This window comes from Littorina saxatilis, linkage group LG1 (genome assembly GCF_037325665.1).
Source record: "Littorina saxatilis isolate snail1 linkage group LG1, US_GU_Lsax_2.0, whole genome shotgun sequence".
NCBI classification, from domain to species: Eukaryota; Metazoa; Mollusca; class Gastropoda; order Littorinimorpha; family Littorinidae; genus Littorina; species Littorina saxatilis.
In genome coordinates this window covers 51,173,881-51,197,851 of record NC_090245.1, presented here as the reverse complement: position 1 = coordinate 51,197,851, position 23,971 = coordinate 51,173,881, and the positions used below count along the sequence as shown (strand labels likewise).

The window sequence follows — 23,971 nt, the reverse complement described above, 5'->3', positions numbered from 1 at the left end:
ACACACACACACACACACACACACACACAAACAAGCCTTTTACAGAAGGGAGACATTTACTCTTTTTTTACCACTTTAAACTTTTATTTAAAAAAAACATCATTATTATAGCGTAGATCAAAAAAATAAAACAATTATGACACATGACACCAACCATAGGGTTGTAATGATAACGAGTGTAACACAAACCGAAAGAAGTAATATTGTCAAAACTTGACTGTGATATTGGAACACTAGCAAAAGAAAGAGAAGAGGGTAGGAGGGTTGAGGATTGGAGAGGTATAAGAAGATACGGAAGGAGGAGCGAGGGAAAAAACAAAGAAGAAAAAACCCAAAGAAACAAAGAAAAAACAATAAAAGAAAAAAAACTCTGCGCAAATGAAAGGAAAAAAACAATTACCAAGCTACAGGCAACTCACGAACTGATTGTACTAACGCCTTGCCAATTACAGAACAAGTCGGGACAGTCTAGCGTTAAACGCGTTTTCAGTGTTACACCACACGCGAAACATTCAACAAAATCATCAGCCGTTTCAACAGTTCAAAAAAATAAATCAAACAGTAAGGAGGAAAGAAACACTTCAAGAGAGCATGGAAAAGGGGGGAGCTCAAAGCTAGAGCATTGTTTTAAAGAGTGGTCCAAGGGTGGTCAGAAAGATGATCATCTGCCGCAGGTCAGCAAGTGGACAGAACGGGACGGCCGTTGATTGGCTGCCAGGGTCTGACGTCACCATACTTTGAGATCAGTACACCTTCACGGCGCGATTTCAACAAGTGCAGGTTGTCCAGCTGAAATGTAGGTAAGTTGTTCATTAAGCCACTCTGCGTCCAGCATTGAAACAATAACAGCGTTTTCTTAGATCTGATGAAGAAAGGAATCTAGAGGGCTTACTTCCCTTTGTTTATCAGATCTTTAAATAGCGCTCTGCCTCATGTGTTTAAGATTCTCAGCGATGTCTTAGCTTAATGAAAACAAAACAAGCTACACGCCACATTTCAGCTCAATTAACCAATAAGTACCAGAGATATAATCTAAGTTTGGCAAACAGACAGACAGACACACAGACAGACACACAGACAGAGCGAAATCTATACACCCCATATCCTAACGGGGTATAAAGAAGCGGTAAACCAATATAGGAACAGGCAAAATAGTAAAGCTTCCTTCCCGTAAGCTTACTGATCTTTTTACGTCAACCATCCGGGTTATTTGAATGTATTTAGTTCGGGCCACGTACAGCTTTCGCTTGACTACGTGCCCATGATGTGTGTGTTATTATTGCATCATGCTTTGTTGTTGTTCTTTGGCCATTTACGTTGAATGACTTGTTATACATCGACATTGATAGTTTTATTCTTCTTCTTCTTCGTCGTTCGCTAGATAGTTTTATTATAAGAACCTTTTCTAATTCCTATTAACTCGATGTTCTTTAACTATATTTATGCATAAATGCATATTGTAAAGCAGTATGCATTGTTAGAGGATCTTCTAGTAGCAGTGTTCAAATGTCGAAGCTGCTTTTCCCAGTTTCACCTAAAAGACCGACTGTATATTGTGTTATTGTATTTGTCAGACTTGATTGTACCAAGTCCCTACACATGTTGTAATGCGCTTAGAGCCAAATATTTTTGTTTTTTGTAAGGGATAGGCGCAATATAAATACACTTTATTATCATTATTATTATTATGTTTGCATGTTAACGAATACAATCTTGTTTGAAGGCACATTCCTACCCATGCTAACAATATGCGTCAATATTGCTATTTCATATGTTACTGGGATTACCATTGGTCAATTGGGCAAAACTGAGCTCAGTGCAAAAGTGATATCGACGACATTTCCGTCGATATCAGTTTTGATATCGACGACCTCTTTATTGCTTCCCCACTTCAAAAACAAACAAGTCGCGTAAGGCGAAATTACTACATTTAGTCAAGCTGTGGAACTCACAGAATGAAACTGAACGTAGTCCGCCGCTAGTGCAAAAGGCAGTGAAAGTGACGAGCCTGTTTGGCGCGGTAGCGATTGCGCTGTGCTTCATAGCACGGTTTACTGTACCTCTCTTCGTTTTAACTTTCTGAGCGTGTTTTTAATCCAAACATATCATATCTATATGTTTTTGGAATCAGGAACCGACAAGGAATAAGATGAAATAGTTTTTAAAACGATTTCGGAAATTTAATTTTGATCATAATTTTTATATTTTTAATTTTCAGAGCTTGTTTTTAATCTAAATATAACATATGTATATGTTTTTGGAATCAGAAAATGACGAAGAATAAGATGAAATTGTTTTTGGATCGTTTAATAAAAAAATAATTTTAATTACAAGTTTCCAATTTTTAATGACCAAACTCACTCATTAGTTTTTAAGCCACCAAGCTGAAATGCAATACCAAACCCCGGCCTTCGTCGAAGATTGCTTTGCCAAAATTTCAATCAATTTAATGTAAAAATGAGGGTGTGACAGTGCCGCCTCAACTTTTACAAAAAAGCCGGATATGACGTCATCAAAGGTATTTATCGAAAAAATGACAAACCTGTCCGGGGATATCATACCCAGGAACTCTCATGTCAAATTTCATAAAGATCGGCCCAGTAGTTTAGTCTGAATCGCTCTACACACACACACACACACACACAAACACACAGACAGACAGACACACACACACACACACACACACACACACACACACACACACAGACAGACAGACAGACACACACACACACACACACATACACCACGACCCTCGTCTCGATTCCCCCCCTCTATGTTAGACTTAAACTTGACTAATTGTAAAAGCACCTAAATTCAAAAACAAACAAATATATATGAAAATGTCATGATCCCAGAATTTAGTTGAGCAAGTGACTAAAGACTTTTTGAAAGAAAAAGACATTTTGAAATACTGAAAAGTACAAGAAAAGAGTGAACAAAAAGAAATAATAATCAGAGGGAGGGATATGGAACAGCCAAAACTGAGACAAATACTTTTGTAATTTCTTTACAGTAAATACAAAATGTCCAGAGAATTAGCAATATATCTAACATTGACTGACTGTGTGATGATATCTTCTGCTATTGCCAGTATTGGTCTGTTTCGACAGTGATATCAAAATCTCGCCCTCCGGTCTCGATTTTGATATCACTGTCTCAACAGACCATAGCAGAAGATATCATCACACAGTCCGTCAATATTGGGTACTATCTCAGATCTGTCAAGACTTAACATTGGATAAGACCATCCATCCACTTGGACACATACAATAAATCAACTGCCTGGACTCGATCTTTCCTATCGAGAGTGGTCATTTTTTCATGACATATTTTCGCTGATCAACACCAGTGTCAGTTACAACATTAATTCTTTAAAACAAATTCATCCCGTACAAAAAGCAGCAATAAGGGCAGTTGATTATTGTATACATATTTCATGTATGCCTAAGGGTAGGGATGGGTCTTATCACAAGTTGAGTAACAAGTCTGGACAGGTCAGAGATGGTAAGTCGAATCGCATTCACAGGAATGACGAAGAAAAAAGTGTTTGGACTGGTGTCATTATTGTGTTGCTTGCTCTCGAGTATATGTACAATGTTCAAGTGGTTCTTGTAATTTCAAAGTCATATTTCTTGTTTTTTGAAGAAAAAAAAGGGAAAAAATACTCACCGCTAAAATGCAACAACAACAACAACAACAACAACAACAACAACAACAACAACAACAACAACAACAACAACAACAACAATCCTGCATCAGTACCACAAGAACCACTTGAACCTTGTACATATACTCGAGAGCAAGCAACACAATAATGACACAAGTCCATTGGCTTGACGTCATATTAAAACGAAGTGCGCAAAGCATGCTGGGTTGATCACTTTGTTAGATTTAACCACGGAGACGTCGTTTTCGATCAGATTATGAATTATGCAAGTTACTGTCCCATAACTAAACACAACTGACCTGTGCCTGATTGATTTTGATGGGATCCTTCATCATGATCCAGTTGACGACCTCGGAGCATGGCGGGGTGGTGAGGGAGCCAAAGTACTGGTAGTACTCCTTGCTCTTTGGTAACAGCAGCCCTGGTCTTAGTTCAAAGTCCTTCACAATCCCGTCACCTGAACGCACGACAGTCATCATTTTAATCAGAAATAAGCAGTTTGTTATCATGTCCTTCTTCTTCTTCTGCGTTCCCGTGTTATCTTGTCCAATGAAAGAAGAAAGTTTAATCTCCAATCGCTTTAAAGGCCCGTTGGGCTTGAAGCTTAAACTTATACAACTTTAAAGCATTCTTCCTCGAAAGAAATTCTAGCTAAATTCCGTCACCTGCACGCACGACAATCATTATTTTGCCAGCGTATTCAGCGGTGTTGTTCCCAGACTCAGCGGACACTCAGTCGGTTTGAACTGAGTTGAAAATATGTGTCGGTCCAAATGTCCCAGCCTTTTCCGCTTGATAGGAAAATTAGAAGTCTGAAAACCTCTTACATGTCAACATTATCGGACGGTCGACGTTACATGTCAACATTTTTGGACGGTCGACCGACCAGAGGTCATACCAACGCGTCAGATCAAAGTAGTATGCGTCCTGGAAACAACACTGATTAAATCAAACTTTCTAAAAGTTGAGAGTACAGTTTATTTCAAATAGTAAACAAACGGACGAGAGAAAGAACGAACAAACGAACAGGACAAGAAACAATCGCGCAACAACAACAAAATACGAGCACAAAAATTGCCTTGTGGATCGGGAATAAAGTGTATAATACATATAATTATATAGCCTTTATTTTGTTTTGGATTTGCTTAAAACATTCAACAAACAACACATGGTTGGTTGGTTGATTGTTTATCGTCTCTTCGGCAGTTAATGCTATTCCAGACCGCTGCAAGAGTGTTTCCTTTTTCAGCTTACATGGACAGCTCCATGCTGAAATCTTTTTACAATCAGGTCCTCGTATCACTGTAAAAAGAAGGTTCTAAAACTTCATCGCTTTCACATTTCGTACTTCAAATCTTGGAGGACAAAAAAATATTGATCTCTTTAAAAAAATAAAAAAAAATTGGAAAATCTTGTGCGGGGGGAACATACCGGAAACAAACTAGACATGCGAATACTTTTTGGTTTGTTTTTTGTTTTTGCTTAACGCCCAGCCGACCACGAAGGGCCATATCAGGGTGGTACATGCGAATACAGAAACAAACAAACACAGAAGTACTAGCAACAACGACACATGCAAACACAACAAACAAACATACCCTAATTATATAGACTAAAATAAACACTACTTACCACAGGGGGCACCATTGGTGTGCTGGTTGCATTCGTGGTGTACAGTGTCTTCAGTTCTGCACAGGTAATGATCCCGCTGTATGTGTAAGCATCTAACACGTAAATTGCGCTTTCCCCTTGACAATCGTAGCAATGTAACTGCATTTTGTCAAAGCCGACCCACTCAAAATCAAACCGTTAAACTTCAAATGTAATTTCTAATGTTCGTCTATAAGCTAGTAACATCTAGAAGTCTGAACCAAACTAAAATGTTGAGCAATCCAATCCTAGTAATCATGAAACAACTTCAATATTTGGTCAAATTAAAAAAAAATGGAATTGTCACATTCATTGTATACGTTGTTTTTTAAAAGCAACCAGGACTGGTAACAAGTTGATAAACAGTCTTTTAGTTAAGACAGAATGTTGCTAAATTATAGTGAAGACATGGTGTTCACGCAGCGTATGTACAGCTGGAAACAAAATGTTTCAAAAGACCACCACGCATACTCACTCAAATTAAATAAACCCGCTTTTGACACTGTTGACAGACCTAAAGAATTCATCTGAGATCTTTGGTGCGTTGTTTAATAAAAAGATTCTTCTCTTGTAATCCGCAAACAGATAATTACATTATAAAATAAATTATACATCAAGGTGCCAATGTGAAAGCTGTTATATGGACACATAAAAAACACCCCCAAAAACGAAGAAGCATACATCAAACTTTCAGTATGCCTGTCTGTTCGTATGCCTGTCTGTGTGCCGTAAGCCTGTCTGTATGCCTGTCCGTCTGCCTGCTTGCCTGTTCATGCCACATCTCTTGACTGTCCGTCAGTCCGTCCATGCTACTGCAGATCTGAACGTCCATCCCTCTATCTATCTATCCCCCTGACTAAGCAGCTATATATACACCAGTGAAGGAATCAAACAAAAACTCATCAGACTGACCTGCACTTAGCGCCTTCTCCGTGGGCTGCTCCATACCACCTCGCCACAATCTCATCCAACCTGCGTCGCCGGCAGAAGCATTCCACCTTCTTCCTGTTGCCATCGCCCATCTCATTGCTGTCATTATCACTGTCATTATCGTCATTATCGCTGTCATTATCGCTGTCACTGTCCCGCTCCCTCTCCCTTTCTCCGTCCCTCTCTCGCTCTCCATCTCTCCTACCATCCCTCTCCCTTTCTCCGTCCCTCTCTCGCTCTCCATCTCTCCTACCATCCCTCTCCCTTTCTCCGTCCCTCTCTCGCTCTCCATCTCTCCTACCATCCCTCTCCCTCTGTCGCTCCCTCTCCCTCTCTCGCCCCCTCTCGCGCTCCCTCTCCCTCTCTCGCTCCCCTCCATCCCTCCTCCTGGAGCTTGACGTCCTCCTCCTCGATGTCCTTCCTGGAGCAGAAACAAGGTGAAGGTTATTGAAACAGAGATTAAACACATACACACAGACACGCACACAACCAAACATAGACACACAACTACACACACACACCCACACACACACACACACTCACACACACACTCACACACACACTCATACACAAACACTCACACACACACACACACACACACACACACACACAAACACACACACAAACACACAGAGAAGACGAGCAAACATCTATCCATTCATTGCGCTGTCAACTATGGAAGGCGAAAAGGGTCAAATGATCGAGCAAAAGGATCGAGTAAAAGGATGCATACTTTTCGCGTTTGACCCTTTCCGCCCTAGGCGCGGAAAGGGTCAAACACACGAGCAAAAGTATCGTGCAAAAGGATCGATCCTTTTCGGAAAGTATGCATCCTTTTACTGGATCCGGTGCCGACAAAAAGTGTAACCGACCAAGCACATTTTCCAATAGATAATCCCCAACCCTTCAGCACTGAAACAGCCTGCTTGGGAGAGAGAGAGAGAGAGAGAGAGAGAGAGAGAGAGAGAGAGAGAGAGAGAGAGAGAGAGAGAGAGAGAGAGAGAGGGGGGGGGGGGGTGGAGAGAGTTTCTTGGGTTGCGTGGATATGGCATGCTCACTCATTCAATTAGATTTCGAACTCAGTCTGTGCACATCTTTCGGTTGTAATACTGTAATCTAACGATCAGATGCAAATGGCAAGCTAGGAAGTTTATGTTTCCTCTCTCAGTTTGATGTGATTTTTGGAAGGGAAGGTTAGCCTATTCCGAGTGAGATCCGGACTCCAACAAACTCGTACAATGCGTTATTTTTCGTCGAATCCGACAGAAGACTTCCTCGCCCGCAGCTTCAGCGCGTGTACGTGCGTCCATGTTGAATGTTTGCGCAGAAGAACGCTTCGCGCCAAATACTTTTCACACAGTAATTTTAACTACACACCCCTAAATGAACTCGCTAAAATACAAGAATTTGTTGTCTATTTCTCTTGATATGTCATGCTTCTTCACGCCGCACCAGATCACGTAATCTACTCATTACATTTAGTTAAGTTTTGACTAAATATTTTAACATAGAGGGGGAATCGAGACGAGGGTCGTGGTGTGTGTGTGTGTGTGTGTGTGTGTGTGTGTGTGTGTGTGTGTGTGTGTCTGTCTGTCCGTCTGTCTGTGTGCCTGTGTGTGTGTCTGTCTGTCTGTCTGTGCGTGTGTGTGTAGAGCGATTCAGACCAAACTACTGGACCGATCTTTATGAAATTTGACATGAGAGTTCCTGGGAATGATATCCCCGGAGGTTTTTTCTTTTTTTCGATAAACACGTTTGATGACGTCATATCCGCCTTTGTATAAAAGTTGAGGCGGCACTGTCACACCCTCATTTTTCAATCAAATTGATTGAAATTTTGGTAAAGCGATCTTCGACAAAGGCCGGACTTCGGTATTGCATTTCAGCTTGGTGGCTTAAAAATTAATTAATGACTTTGGTCATTAAAAATCTGAAAATTGTAATGAAATTTTTTTTATATAAAACGATCCAAATTTACGTTCATCTTATTCTACATCATTCCCTGATTCCAAAAACATATACATATGTTATATTTGGATTAAAAAAAAAAAGCTCTAAAAATTAAAAATATAAAAATTATTATCAAAATCAAAATTTCTGAAATCGATTATAAAACAATTTCATCTTATTCCTTGTTGGTTCTTGATTCCAAAAACATATAGATATGATATGTTTGGATTAAAAACACGCTCAGAAAGTTAAAACGAAGAGAGGTACAGAAAAGCGTGCTATGCAGCACAGCGAAACCACTACCGCGCTGAATAGGCTCGTCAGTTTCACTCCGTCATGCACAAGCGGCGGACTACGGTCATTGTGAAAAAATGCAGTGCGTTCAGATTCATTCTGTGAGTTCCACAGCTTGACTAAATGTAGTAATTTCGCCATACGCAACTTGTTTTACTTTCTAGTTTCGTTCTTTGTGCTAATCCGTTCCATGATTTTCCGAAACAGCGCGATGAAACTGCATCCTTTTCGCGTTTGACCCTGATCAAGCAAAACGATCGAGTAAAAGGATGCATACTTTTCGAAAAGGATCGATCCTTTTGCACGATACTTTTGAACGAGCAGTTTGACCCTTTCCGCGCGTTGGGCGGAAAGGGTCAAACGCGAAAAGTACGCATCCTTTTACTCGATCCTTTTGCTCGATCGTTTGACCCTTTTCGCCTTCCATAGTCAACAACGACAAGACACAGCTAGTGCAGCAAGAATTCACAAAACACGCTAACATCATGGCATCCAACTATACATCCACCCACCCACACCCACCAAACAGTCCCTCCATGTCTTCGTATCTATAAGTCAAACATACCCAGTTGTCAATACAGCCATCATCCAAATATCCAGATATGATCATTGTCCCCTATTACAGAAGCTTGCACAACGACGAATGCGTGACTCAACCTTTTGTCATTCCTTATTCAAACCTGGTTGGTCAATAGCTTTGCGAGGACACACATCTTGTACGCACAGGACGCAGGGACGCACCGTTTGGGGATCCCTGCGTGCGATGCTAAGCTAATGTGCTATTTCTGTCCCCAGTACAAGAGATTACTTGAGCCATGAAGTCATGTAGTGTTAAGCCCTGTGTTATGTCCCTTTGCCTTATATTCGAGATTCTCAAAGAGACTCACTAGTATCTCTTTTTTTGCGGTCAAAGTCGAAGTCATCTCCCCACAGTTCGTCGTCGTCCCACATGTAGTCATCAACATCGTCATCAACATCATCATCCTTCTCCTCACTGCTGTCCACGTCTTCACAGTAGTCGTCATCGTCACGGAACTTGAAGAACTTGGACAAGCCGAGGTAGCCGTCGCTGTCGCCGTCTTTGTCGTCGAGCTCGTCCAGATCAGGATCGCACATCTCGTCAAAGTCACATTGAACTGTACAGCAAAATATATTGAACTGAACAGCAAAATATTAGCATTTGTAGTTTTCTTGTCTCCTTTAGGGCGACCCCTATATACGCTTAAAGCATGTTGTTGATTCTAAATATGTTCATTGCGTAATGTACCAATTAATTGTTGCATAAATCAATATGTTTATACCAACTGTACAGCAACGTTTTAGCATTTGCAGTTTACATCAGTGTGTCTTTCAGGACGACCCATGTAAGCTTATAGCTTGTTGTTGGTTCTAAATATGTTCATTACGTAATGTAACAACTAATTGTTGCATAAAACAATGTTAAAACCAACTGAATACCAAAAGGTGAAGAGGGGGGATTATATAATGTGACTTGTAACACAGTAGCATCTCTTACTCAAAACTCCGGTTGACTGAATAGACGGAGTCCGTCAATAACTCTGCCAGGTTTGTATCGGTTGTGAAAGAGTGATTGCCCTTGCTTTTATTGAGGCAACCTTACCACACGTATTCCTTGTTCAGGTGTTTTAGACACACGCATCGCTAGTGTCTTGCCTATAATGTCAGAATGAAACATTTGCCTCAACAAAAGCAGTATTCAGTCTTTCCCATTCCATTGTTATTTCCGAACATCGTTTTTTTAGCAGTTATCAAAAACAGTTAATGAACAAAAAGTATAACTTACAGTGTGATTTTTCTATAGCCACCAAGTTGGAATGGTCCAACAGCTTATTCAACTCTTCATTTGTTTCCCCTTCATCCAGCTGAAACAAGAAACGAAGCCAAACTTAGCACACGAATGACATGTGTGTGTGTGTGAGTTGTATTCACACGATGTTTCAATTTACCGTTCACTAGTTAGTACAACAAGTGACTTATGCAGTCAAATCTGTTTCAAATGGGCTGTCATCATCTGGAAAACCTGCCAATGACTGTTAGCTAACAATTATTTAAAAAACAAGAAGAAAAAACCCCGCTTTGCATGCATCAGAATAATTATCAGTATATATAAAAGCCTATGGAAACAAATGTTTCAGAAAGTATCTCTCGCAAGTAGGTTTTAGAATGTATCTATATATATATATATATATACGACTAGTGTCTGTCTGTCTGTCTGTCTGTCTGTCTGTTCGCGATGCACGGCCAAAGTTCTCGGTGGATCTTTTTCAAATTTGGACACCGTATTCAGCTACACCCCGGACACAACCTCATCGATGAGATATTTCAACACGTGCTCTCAGCGCGCATCGCTGTGCGCGCTGAACCGATTTTTTTTGTTTTTTGTCGGGATCCACCACCAGTAACTCTTCCTTATCTTCTCCAGTGTTTTCAGCCGCGATTATCTCCCTTCCTCCGTGTGGCGTCAATCCATATTCCCGTTACTACGTTACTATTTTTAGAAGGTCACTGCACGTTACTATTTTTAGAAGGTCTCCAGTGTTTTGTGCGTTTATCTCCTTTTTTCGTGCGCCGGCAAAGCCGGCGTAGGCGCAGCCTGGTATTCGGCTCTACTTCTTCCCGGCGAAGCCGGTACCCGGCGAAGCGGGTAATCATCTAGTAGTGTATATACCTCGACGCAAATTGAAACAACTTGTTAAAGTTGGTTCCTTTTACTTTTAATTTATACTAAGAGTTACAGATTTTCATTTAGTTATTACGATATTGTGGTTACCTTATTTGTAATGTCTCATATCTTGTTTTGTTTATAGTTGTGTTGTTATGTATTTGTTTGTAACCGTGTGCCGTAACACTACGATCACCTCGGGAGGCGAAGTGAAATAAAACAGGATTGAAAATGTTAGGGCTAATTTCTTAGCCCTATAAAAACTGTTATGCAAACCCGAAGGTTTCCATGAACATACACACAATCGGAAACCACCAGACCCCATCACAAACAGAATTCCACAATACACCGGTGTTGACTTAAAGGCCAACAACTCGGGTGCAGAGTCTGCTGTGAAAGGAGCGGTAGCCTCCCCTGTCACATTCGCCCCCGTTTGAATTAACTCCGTCCCGAAGTTCCGAACCGGGGGACCACTGTCCATCCCAAGTTTGCAGAATGGGAACAGCACGAAAATGTTCAGTGGTCATATTATGCCATTACCTGAACATATCATGCCGAGTCCCATCCTGCTCGCAGTGCCAGATGTAACCGTGTGCCGTAACACTACGATCACCTCGGGAGGCGAAGTGCAATCAAACAGGATTGAAAATGTTAGGGCTAAGAAATTAGCCCTATAAAAACTGTTATGCAAACCCAAAGGTTTACATGAACATACACACAATCGGAAACCACCAGACCCCATCACAAACAGAATTCCACAATACACCGGTGTTGACTTAAAGGCCAACAACTCGGGTGCAGAGTCTGCTGTGAAAGGAGCGGTAGCCTCCCCTGTCACATGTTAAACATTGTTTTAATCAATTATCCTTCGGCATACGACACATGATCAAACACTTGAGAAACAAACAAAAAACGTAAAATTTATTGAGATATTTTGTATTCTTATCTCTGTATATAGCTAATTTGATGAACACGTGGGGGAATTCTGGGGCTGTGATTGGATGGTCTCTTCCGACCATCAAAGCATAATGCGGCGGAAGTCGGCCATTTTACTCAATATCCAAAAGCATATTGTCGATAACAAAGACGCATGGTTCCGGTTTCTTCCACGTGTATAAAGTACACGCATACCTCGCCAAGTTTGTTTCTGTGACTAGTCGACAGACGATGCCATTTGCTTTGTGTGTGTTTTTGTTGTTGCTTACTGTACTTGACATACATTACATGTAAAATCCAGTTCTTTAACAGGCAACAAACCTTGCAAATTTCCAGAAGCTGCAATCTGAAGCGACCTATCTCTGATTCTAGCAGACGATCTCTCCAATGTTTAACACAAAATCAGCAAACTCTCCTGTCACATAGAACGTCCATTGTATAGTGCAATGTTGAAATGAAGTTACCGGTCTGAAACATTTAGTCGTTTCTTCTGAGACAATCATTGTTCTCTTATCATCTACAGATTTACCGCAGTCTTCACCACGCGAATTCCCAACAGAAATGCGAAATCAGCGACATGGACCATTTTGGTACTTGTTGCTGACAAAAACATGATTTTAACACAGAATTTAATGTCAGAATAGCTATATAAACGCTATTGTGTTTTCATCGTAGCAATAGGGTCCGATATTTAGACTCGAACAAGTATAATGCGACTCGTCTTCGACTCGTCGGCATTATACTTGTCTCGTCTAAATATCGGGCCCTATTGCTACGCTGAAAACACAATAGCTGGTAATATATATACCATCTACTTTATAGCTGTGAAATAAATGTGTTTATGCATGTGAACTGTACGTTTTTCTCAGTTGGGTTTTTAAAAACACTTTGAATAACGCCCACGCATAAAAAATATTGCACAATCGTCCCACCCTCAGACATCATATATCACCGAGGAAACGGTGAAAATCGTCAATAAATGATCCAGTAATGTGACTTGTTTGATTGTATCTCTGGGTGTCCTCAGCACAAAAGGAACATCTGAGCCGATTAAGAATCATGTTTTTCAATACAATCAGAGAGTACAGTGATATTTTGCCAGCTGCTTAATAATATTTCTTACAAGTTTTCCAAGAGAAACAGCATGTAAAGTTCATTGCATTATATTTCATGGATTTGTAATTTAATTATATCAGGAATGGAGTTCCACATAAGTGTGCCAGAATATGAGAGATTCCACTTGTACAGGTCAATTCTTGGAGTTTGGGTAATTAATTTGTTACATTTTCTATAATGATTTATTTTGAAATTCGAAGCAATGAGTGTAGGTGCATTCCCTGACATAATTGTATACATCATCACACCTTTGTTATAGGCAAACCTTAATTTGATAGGAAGAATTTGCAATCGTTTATGATCAGACATGGAAAGAGATGCATGTTTTAAAAGAATGAATTTAACAGCTCGTCTATGTAAACTGCCCAAGTGTTTCCAAGTGTGTGCACTTACAGAGTCCCACACTGTGGAATCCTAGTCAATAGCTGACTGAATATGTGCCTAAAAAAACAGTTTTCTTGTGCGAAGGTAGAGAAAGAGACAGAGAGAGACAGAGAGAGACAGAAACAGAGACAAAACGAGATAGAGACACACAGAGAGACACAGACAGACAGACAGACAGACAGAGTACAGAAGAGAGAGAGTATTTAAGAGAGAGAGAGAGAGAGAGAGAGAGAGCAAGAGAGAAAGAATGAATGAGGGGGGGGGGGGGGTGTAGACAGAGACTGGGAGGAAAGGGGAGGTGGGGGGTCAAAGTCATACGATATGAAAAAGAAAAGTTCTACACAACTTACCGAGAGGAAAACACCGATGACGGCCAGACCGAGAGGGGACTGTGAAGCACACCTCATGTCTACCCTGCCGGTCTCGCTGTCGTGAAAGGATTTGTGAACATGTACGATGTGGAACTGAAACAATCACGAATTATGCTTGCTGGAGAAGCGAAAGCTCCCGCGCAATTCAAAGGCAAAAAGAACATCAGTAAAGCGTCAAGATGATGCCCTACCCCTATAGCCTCTCCCGCCTTGTCCCCTAATGCCCCTCCCACTACCCCCCCCCCCCCCCTACATTTTTTTCACTCAGTGATGAAATTTCGGCCATTACAATACGCATGCAATAAGCCGTGTGTGTTAGGAATTACAATGAACGAGTTTGAACACTTGGTATCACAGTTTGCTATCATTTTTGAGTCGACGTAGGAAGGCATTTCAAAACGTCATTACACACTTTGATGAGATTTAAAGAACAAATGAATGTAAGCGATCTAACTATAAAGACGTCATATGCCACATGAGTAAATAGGATTGATCTCCTGCCAATTGGGAGAAGTACAAGCACTGACACAAACAACTTTCTTTCTGCCCGAACAGGACAAATATCAATGGATTTTATGCTATATGGCGGATTAAATTCTTGTTCTTGTTCTTTTGGATGAGATGGCCACCAGATCTGGGTAACAAAAAACAAGTCGCGTAAGGCGAAAATACAATATTTAGTCAAGTAGCTGTCGAACTCACAGAATGAAACTGAACGCAGCAAGACCGTATACTCGTAGCATCGTCACTCCACCGCCCGTGGCAAAGGCAGTGCCCGTGGAATTGACAAGAAGAGCGGGGTATTCGTTGCGCTAAGAAGGATAGCACGCTTTTCTGTACCTCTCTTCGTTTTAACTTTCTGAGCGTGTTTTTAATCCAAACATATCATATCTATATATTTTTGGAATCAGGAACCGACAAGGAATACGATGAAAGTGTTTTTAAATTGATTTCGAAAAAAAAAATTTGATAATAATTTTTATATATTTAATTTTCAGAGCTTGTTTTTAATCCGAATATAACATATTTATATGTTTTTGGAATCAGCAAATGATGGAGAATAAGATAAACGTAAATTTGGATCGTTTTATAAATGTTTAATTTTTTTTACAATTTTCAGATTTTTAATGACCAAAGTCATTAATTAATTTTTAAGCCACCAAGCTGAAATGCAATACCGAACCCCGGGCTTCGTCGAAGAGTACTTGACCAAAATTTGAACCAATTTGGTTGAAAAATGAGGGCGTGACAGTGCCGCCTCAACTTTCACGAAAAGCCGGATATGACGTCATCAAAGACATTTATCAAAAAAATGAAAAAAACGTTCGGGGATTTCATACCCAGGAACTCTCATGTCAAATTTCATAAAGATCGGTCCAGTAGTTTAGTCTGAATCGCTCTACACACACACACACACAGACACACACACACACGCACACACGCACATACACCACGACCCTCGTTTCGATTCCCCCTCGATGTTAAAATATTTAGTCAAAACTTGACTAAATATAAAAAACCAAACTCAGGCTAATGATTCTATACTCTTGTCGGTTTTATTCAAAACAAATGTAATTAGTATTTTCATCGCAATAATGGGACACGATGTGACGAGTAGAAAAATGTGTGCGGTTACCAGAAGAGAAAGCCCATCAAAGTCTAAAATCGTTTTTTTTATATTTAGTCAAGTTTTGACTAAATATTTTAACATCGAGGGGGAATCGAAACGAGGGTCGTGGTGTATGTGCGTGTGTGCGTGCGTGTGTGCGTGCGTGTGTGCGTGTGTGTGTGTGTGTAGAGCGATTCAGACTAAACTACTGGACCGATCTTTATGAAATTTGACATGAGAGTTCCTGGGTATGAAATCCCCGAAGGTTTTTTTCATTTTTTTGATAAATGTCTTTGATGACGTCATATCCGGCTTTTCGTGAAAGTTGAGGCGGCACTGTCACGCCCTCATTTTTCAACCAAATTGGTTGAAATTTTGGTCAAGTAATCTTCGACGAAGCCCGGACTTCGGTATTGTATTTCAGCTTGGTGGCTTAAAAATTAATTAATGACTTTGGTCATTAAAAATCTGAAAATTGTAAAAAAAAAATAAAAATTTATAAAACGATCCAAATTTACGTTTATCTTATTCTCCATCATTTGCTGATTCCAAAAACATATAAATATGTTATATTCGGATTAAAAACAAGCTCTGAAAATTAAATATATACAAATTATTATCAAATTTTTTTTTTCGAAATCAATTTAAAAACACTTTCATCTTATTCCTTGTCGGTTCCTGATTCCAAAAACATATAGATATGATATGTTTGGATTAAAAACACGCTCAGAAAGTTAAAACGAAGAGAGGTACAGAAAAGCGTGCTATCCTTCTCAGCGCAACGAATACCCCGCTCTTCTTGTCAATTCCACGGGCACTGCCTTTGCCACGGGCGGTGGAGTGACGATGCTACGAGTATACGGTCTTGCTGCGTTGCGTTGCGTTCAGTTTCATTCTGTGAGTTCGACAGCTACTTGACTAAATATTGTATTTTCGCCTTACGCGACTTGTTCTTTCTCTATTTTCACTTTCCTACAGACACTAAGCAACAGTGCAGTACCACTTAGAGTCCTTCTTCTTCTTCTTCTTGTCGATCACTCAGATGGAAACGCCGGTTCTCCGCGCAAATATTGCCGTGCGCTGTAGGTCGTCCAGACTGCCATAGAGCTTCCCTTGCACCGTGGTCGCCTCCGCCCAGATCTGGCTTCTGAAGCCATCGTGTAGTGGGCAAGTCTGCAGCAGGTGTTCCGTTGTCATGCTGCCTGTTTGACAAGGGCACTGGTCTGACTGGCCACTTAGAGTCCAATATCTTGTACTTTATTTTAGACCATGTGTGCAACACTTCATTCACCCATAATCTGAGCTGCTCACCTCTCCATCGTAAGACCTGCCGCCGACGAAATGAGCGGAACCGTGCTTTGACTGAATCCCGCTGTGGATGTGGATGTTGCTGAACACGTACTCGTCGCTGCTGTACATGGAGCACGTGAAGGGGAAGTTCTTGGCTATCAGCGGGGTTTTGTAATTTTCGTCCTCCACGAAGAACTTGGGGTAGTACCCTGAGAACAACGGAAGGGGGGGGGGGAGGGGAGAGAAGGTGAAGGTGACATAAGGCACGTTTGGGTGAGGCGAGATGAGATTAAGATCAAAAGGAGGCAAGATGAGGTGAGGTTAGTTAAGGTGAGATTAAATCGAGTGGCGTCATCCTCGTTTTCCGCGAAGAACGTGGGGGTATTACCCCGAGTACTATGGATGAAGTATTAAGATTAAGATGAGACACGTATGCACGCACGTACGCGCAAACACACACACACACACACACACACACACACACACACACACACACACACAATCACATACATACACAAACACACACACACACACTCACACACACAATACACACACACACTCACACACACACTAACATACACACACACACTCGCACACACACACACACTCACACACAAACTAACGCACACACTAAAAAACACTCATACACACAAAATTAGACAAACAGAGTCAGAGAGACCAAGCATACCTGTATTTTCAAAGACTCCCGTGAGGACCTGGTCAGGATTGGGGTAAAACGGTGTCATGGTGCGCAGACCTGTGTTGCACTGAGCGTCAGTGGGGATGTTAATGGGAGACTGGTACTTCCCCCCACAGCAACGTGTGTTGCCGAACCCAACATCCTGCAAAATAAAGGTTTTCCTCCTCTCAAAACTTACACCGCCGTACAGTACTACCGTACTTTCTGGACTGTAAGGCGCCTTTTGTTAGGCTAAATAGTTGGGTCATATCCAAGGATTCCGTGACCGTTGAGAGCAAAGGTCCGTTTCTCGATAGATTTGACTTCTGTGAAGGTTAAATAAAAATTTTAGAATGGGTGTACCTCGCGAAAGTGTGGGCATAACTTTTGAGAGCCCCAAATTCAAAATGGCCACCAACGGCCAGTATGAAAATTAACTTTTTACTGGTTTGGCTTAGAATGCTGCACAAAACATGTTTTTTAGGATAGTTTGGCATGGGGAATTCATATTTGGTATTATTTATATGATTTGGCCTATTTTTGATGTCCAAAACCAAGATGGCCGCCAATTTTCATGTCCGAACGGTCACTTTTGCAAAGTCTTGAAAGGTCCTTCCTAGTAGGCTGTAATGTCCGTTTCTCAGTTGATTTGGCTTCCTTGAAGGTTAAATAATGTTTTTATCCTGGATGCCTTTTGCAAAAATGTAGACACGAAGGTACAAAAGCCCCAAATCCAAAATGGCTTCCAACGACCATTATGAAAATGAACATTTTACTATCTAGTTGATGGAGCATACACCGATTAGGTCTGTGTCTAGTATACAAAAGATTCAAAGGATCTGGGATGTCAGACACACTGGTGACAGCAGGGGTGATAGTGGATGGGTCTGTGGATCAAGCACTGCGAGGAAAACATTACAGGCGTGGCGTGCGCTGCATCATGCTATGGAGAGAGGCTCTCATCCACCTACGATTGAAAGATATTCTTGAGCATGAGGAACTATCAGAAGCCGTCAAGGAGAAGCTGGACATTGTGCGCAATGCTCTCACCGAGACACGGGAGGCTATCCACGAAGCCCATGGTGACCTAGAGGAGGATGACAACATGAAAGACATGATCAAAAGTGTGTATGAAAAACCTGGCACAGACATGGGAGACTTTTGGATCTCATTCATGGAGATGACAGACCCTCTTGCACAAAATCTGGATGCATGCCACGCAAGAAATGGACCAGAGTATGCTTCATCAACTTACGACATGTTGAAAGGGCTCATGGCTTACAACAATCATGACTACGGAAGGTGGCTGCCAGATTATTGGGCAATGTTGTCTTTTCTACCAGATGAGCAAAAGACATTCTTCAATGCGCACTTTGCCCAGTCCATGACAGGACTACCTTATTCCTGCCAGCCACTTGATTTGTGGATTGAGACCACCATGAATTTGAACTCGAAGCTTAAGCAAGACTGGCTTCAGCTTCTACAAAACGAGAAGCACCTGTTCTCAACAATCCGAAATGTTAACAACGTGGCCAGGGTGAAAGCTGCCGTTCAGCAGAACCTCAAATGCGAGCGTCGCCACAGAAAACATGTTGAGTGCCAGCCAGGAAGGATGAAAAAGGACGAACAAGCAATTCAGGACCTGCAGGGCTGCATGACAGAGTTCAACGCTCAGCCGTTTGACACCTCATCACCTGCACTGAGGTCACTGCAGTCTGGCCTGGTTGCTTCTCCAGAACTTGTTCAAGACCTCAATACTGCATTTGCAGACGGACAAGATCAAGTTGAAACCCTCCTGAATGACAGGGTATTCACCAAGACAAAGCTTCTCACTGCTACCATCCACAAGAATAAAAGGCAGACATTCGCCAGCGAGCGGATTTGTGCATCAGTTGGTGCGTCTACAAAGGTGGCTCAGATAGAAAAGTCGGGACTTGCGGCCCTGGTGGACCTCGTGGATGGTTTAGGCATGTTCCAACTTGAGCAAGTACTTGAGGGGAGGGTGACCGAGGAATGCTTGTCTCTGTCCAACGTAGATGGATCCTTCCGCAAGACTATGAAGAGCAAAATGTTGGAGCTGTTCAACAAAGATCCAGTTGCTCAAAAACCACAGACCTACATCAGCATTGTTGACATGGGGATGATCTGGCGGTTAGCCACTCCTACACCTGATGACCGAGAGGCTAGGAAGCGTGATGGTTCGCACTACAGCTGGAATGACTATCTGCATAAGATATGCGCGATCATCTTCTCACGCCATGCTAATGCAAGCCCCTACATCATCCTGATCAATGACAAATATGACCTTCCCTTCAGCATCAAGGACAATGAACATGATCGACGGGCTGCAAAGCATGGACATATTCCAAATGTGTTCCCTAAGCCCGAAGACACTTTCCCAGTTGCTGCTGAATTCAACCAATTCATGGTCAGATCAGGAAACAAGGTCAGATTACAGAAGCTCGTGAAGAAAAAGTTGGAAGCAGAAGTTGCTCGGGTGGGGTGTGAGGTCATATACTGTGAGGGTGAAACAGCAGTGAACCTGTCCACTGGGGTGGCAAATGGGGACTATGTCTTTAGACATCCAGAGGCTGATACAATGCTGCTCTCTGCCTATGCCAAGCTCAGGACAGGAAACTACAGGGGGACAGTTGTACTTGACAGCGAGGACACTGACGTATATGTTCAAGCAGCATATCTCTCACAACAACTTCCTGGTGATCTGCTGATTAAACGCAAAGATGCCTTTATCAACTGCAGTGACATGCTGTCCAACGAAGTCTCACAGATCATCATACCTCTCCATGTGATCACTGGAAGTGATCATACCTCAGGATTCTATGGCCATGGGAAGAAGACTGTGATGGAGACGGCGATGACTAATCCTGAGGCAAGGGAACTCCTGGAACGAGTCGGCGAAAGCCCCGACTTAGAGAACAGTGTAAAAGCTGACATGAAGTCCTTTGTTCTCTCCAGCATCTATGGTGAAAGTGCAGATGCTACCTGCGGGCAGGCCAGAGCTTCCAAGTGGCACAAGATGAAGAGGAAAAGTACATTCCGCCTCCCACCCGATGACGACTCACTGAATCTCCATGTGGAGAGGACAAATTATATCACATATTGCCAACTTTATTACAACCTGTTTGACCATCCATCCCCAATTGGGCACGGCTGGGAACTTGTGGATGGGAAGTGCCGACCAGTACGCTACACCCAACCCCCATTGCCCCAACAGCTCACACTTCGCGATTATTCGGATGAAAGTGGAAGTGATGATGAGAGGAGCGAGCCTGGAGATTCAACAGATACAGAAGATGTGTAGAGACCCCACTAGACACAGACCTAATCGGTGTATGCTCCATCAACTAGATAGTAAAATGTTCATTTTCATAATGGTCGTTGGAAGCCATTTTGGATTTGGGGCTTTCGTACCTTCGTGTCTACATTTTTGCAAAAGGCATCCAGGATAAAAACATTATTTAACCTTCAAGGAAGCCAAATCAACTGAGAAACGGACATTACAGCCTACTAGGAAGGACCTTTCAAGACTTTGCAAAAGTGACCGTTCGGACATGAAAATTGGCGGCCATCTTGGTTTTGGACATCAAAAATAGGCCAAATCATATAAATAATACCAAATATGAATTCCCCATGTCAAACTATCCTGGAAAACATGTTTTGTGCAGCATTCTAAGCCAAACCAGTAAAAAGTTAATTTTCATACTGGCCGTTGGTGGCCATTTTGAATTTGGGGCTCTCAAAAGTTATGCCCACACTTTCGCGAGGTACACCCATTCTAAATTTTTTATTTAACCTTCACAGAAGTCAAATCCATCGAGAAACGGACCTTTGCTCTCAACGGTCACGGAATCCTTGGATATGACCCAACTAAAAGAAGAGTACAGATGTACCCACATCGCTATCCACAGAAACAACAATCCCTCTCAAGTGATGCATGTTTCTGCTTCTATGACCTGGACAAAGTTTCCTCTCATAAATCAATGTCATTGGTCTCATAGCTCGGGCATTGACCCGGGGTCAGAAGGTCACTGGCCGTAAACTAGGGCAGGCAGATGACCTCAGCTAGAAATGAGGTCATTAACCTGAGGTCTCAAGGCCACACAGCTCCCAGAATGCAGATTCTTTGATTTCACCGCACATCAGGGACAAACTTACTTTCTCTCAGTTTACTTCCTTTGACATGGGGCCAATACACAGGAAGCGCCTATAGTGTGAGTTTGTCTAATTTTAACATTGAATTGAAAGTGGGGATTGCGCCTTTTACAACGAAGCGTATTGAATGAAGAATTCCGAGCTATAAAGCCTGATCTTAAAGCTACATTACTTCCCGTGTAAACAGTTTAGTTCACCATCTTAAATCTGAGACTATAGGGCTTTTACGGGAATAATTCATCAAAACATTCCAACTCAACACGGCCAGCAGTCAACTTGTTGATTTTTGGTATGTGACTAGGTGGAGGGATTGTCTTAGCCCATGTAAAAGCCTGACAATGTCTGAGAAGGTGAGCTGAGCTGTTTATGCGGGAAGAAGTGTGTCTTCGATCGAGAGGTGTCAGTCGTGCTGCAAATCACTGAAAGGCACAGTCCTTCCCCAGAAAACAGTTGTGCTCCATATTTGATATGTGGCAAGGTTTTTTCAACAAATAAGATCATCCCTCCACTTGGACCCAACAGTGGAACTGTTTTCTTTGCAGAAATGAACTTTGATGATGATGATGATGATGATGATGATGATGATGATGATGATGATGATGATGATGATGATGACGACGACGATGATGATGATGACGACGACAACGATGATGATGATGATGATGATGATGATGATGATGATGATGATGATGATGATGATGATGATGATGATGATTGTTTATACACGTACTACCTTGATGTCGCCATCTGATTCAGTCTCTCCGGTCTCTTCATCGGCTGCTCTATTCAGGTTGTGCACACATACCCAGTTGTCGGGACCTGAATGTTGTTATTTTCAGCTCAGTGACCACATGTGCATATATATATACTCGTACAACACGCTGAGAAAGAAACAAGTCGCGTAAGGCGAAAATACAACATTTAGTCAAGTAGCTGTCGAACTCACAGAATGAAACTAAACGCAATGCAACGCAGCAAGACCGTATACTCGTAGCATCGTCAGTCCACCGCGCACGGCAAAGGCAGTGAAATTGACAGGAAGAGCGGGGTAGTACTTGCGCTGAGAAGGACAGCACGCTTTTCTGTACCTGTCTTTGTTTTAACTTTCTGAGCGTGTTTTTAATCCAAACATATCATATCTATATGTTTTTGGAATCAGGAACCGACAAGGAATAAGATGAAAGTGTTTTTAAATTGATTTCAAAAATTTAATTTTGATAATAATTCTTATATATTTAATTTTCAGAGCTTGTTTTTAATCCGAATATAACATATTTATATGTTTTTGGAATCAGCAAATGATGGAGAATAAGATGAACGTAAATTTGGATCGTTTTAGAAAAAAAATTTTTTTTTTACAATTTTCAGATTTTTAATGACCAAAGTCATTAACTAATTTTTAAGCCATCAAGCTGAAATGCAATACCGAAGTCCGGGCTTCGTCGAAGACTACTTGACCAAAATTTCAACCAATTTGGTTGAAAAATGAGAGCGTGACAGTGCCGCCTCAACTTTCACGAAAAGCCGGATATGACGTCATCAAAGACATTAATCCAAAAAATGAAAAAAACGTTCGGGGATATCATACCCAGGAACTCTCATGTCAAATTTCATAAAGATCGGTCCAGTAGTTTGGTCTGAATCGCTCTACACGCACGCACACACGCACACACGCACACACATACACCACGACCCTCGTTTCGATTCCCCCTCGATGTTAAAACATTTAGTCAAAACTTGACTAAATGTAAAAACAAGTCGCGTGAGGCGAAAATATAACCTTTAGTCAAGCTGAATGAAACTGAACGCACTGCATTCTCTCACCAAGACCGTATTCTCGTAGCATCGTCAGTCCACCGCTCGTGGCAGTGAAATTGACTAGCAAGAATAGCGTGGTAGTGGTTGCGCTTAGCAGGATAGCACGCTTTTCTGTATCTCTGTTCTTTTTAACTTTCTGAGCTTGTTTTTAATTCACATATATCATATCTATATGTTTTTGGAACCAGGCACCGACAAGGAATAAGAAGAAGTTGTTTTTAAAGGGATTCCGGACATTTAATATGTATCATAATTTTTATATATTTAATTTTCAGAGCTTGTTTTTAATCCAAATGTAACATATTTATGTTTTTGGAATCAGAAAATGATGGAGAATAAGATGAAATTAGTTTTGGAACGTTTTACAAAAACATAATTTTAATAACAATGTTCAGATTTGTAATGACCAAACTCATTAATT

The 23,971-nt window shown here is 41.4% G+C and overlaps 1 protein-coding gene across 3 annotated transcripts in view; it reads right to left on the bottom strand.

Moving 5' to 3' along the window:
* Nucleotides 1-47: 47 nt before the first annotated feature.
* The window catches only part of LOC138973285 (nacrein-like protein P2), a 26,876-nt gene continuing 2,952 nt past the window's right edge, over nt 48-23,971 (bottom strand). Inside the window, exons 2-11 of one of the 3 annotated variants that reach the window (XM_070346008.1) lie at nt 22,463-22,551; nt 17,569-17,722; nt 16,902-17,089; nt 13,961-14,074; nt 10,296-10,374; nt 9,379-9,627; nt 6,230-6,668; nt 5,300-5,355; nt 3,967-4,208; nt 48-789 (exon numbers count right to left, since the gene is read on the bottom strand). In XM_070346008.1, coding sequence (XP_070202109.1) covers nt 676-789; nt 3,967-4,208; nt 5,300-5,355; nt 6,230-6,668; nt 9,379-9,627; nt 10,296-10,374; nt 13,961-14,074; nt 16,902-17,089; nt 17,569-17,722; nt 22,463-22,551 — 1,724 coding nt within the window. In that variant the 3' untranslated portion in view covers nt 48-675. The remainder of the gene's footprint in view (nt 790-3,966; nt 4,209-5,299; nt 5,356-6,229; nt 6,669-9,378; nt 9,628-10,295; nt 10,375-13,960; nt 14,075-16,901; nt 17,090-17,568; nt 17,723-22,462; nt 22,552-23,971) is intronic. The other 2 variants (XM_070346014.1, XM_070346020.1) reach the window with 2 other exon arrangements.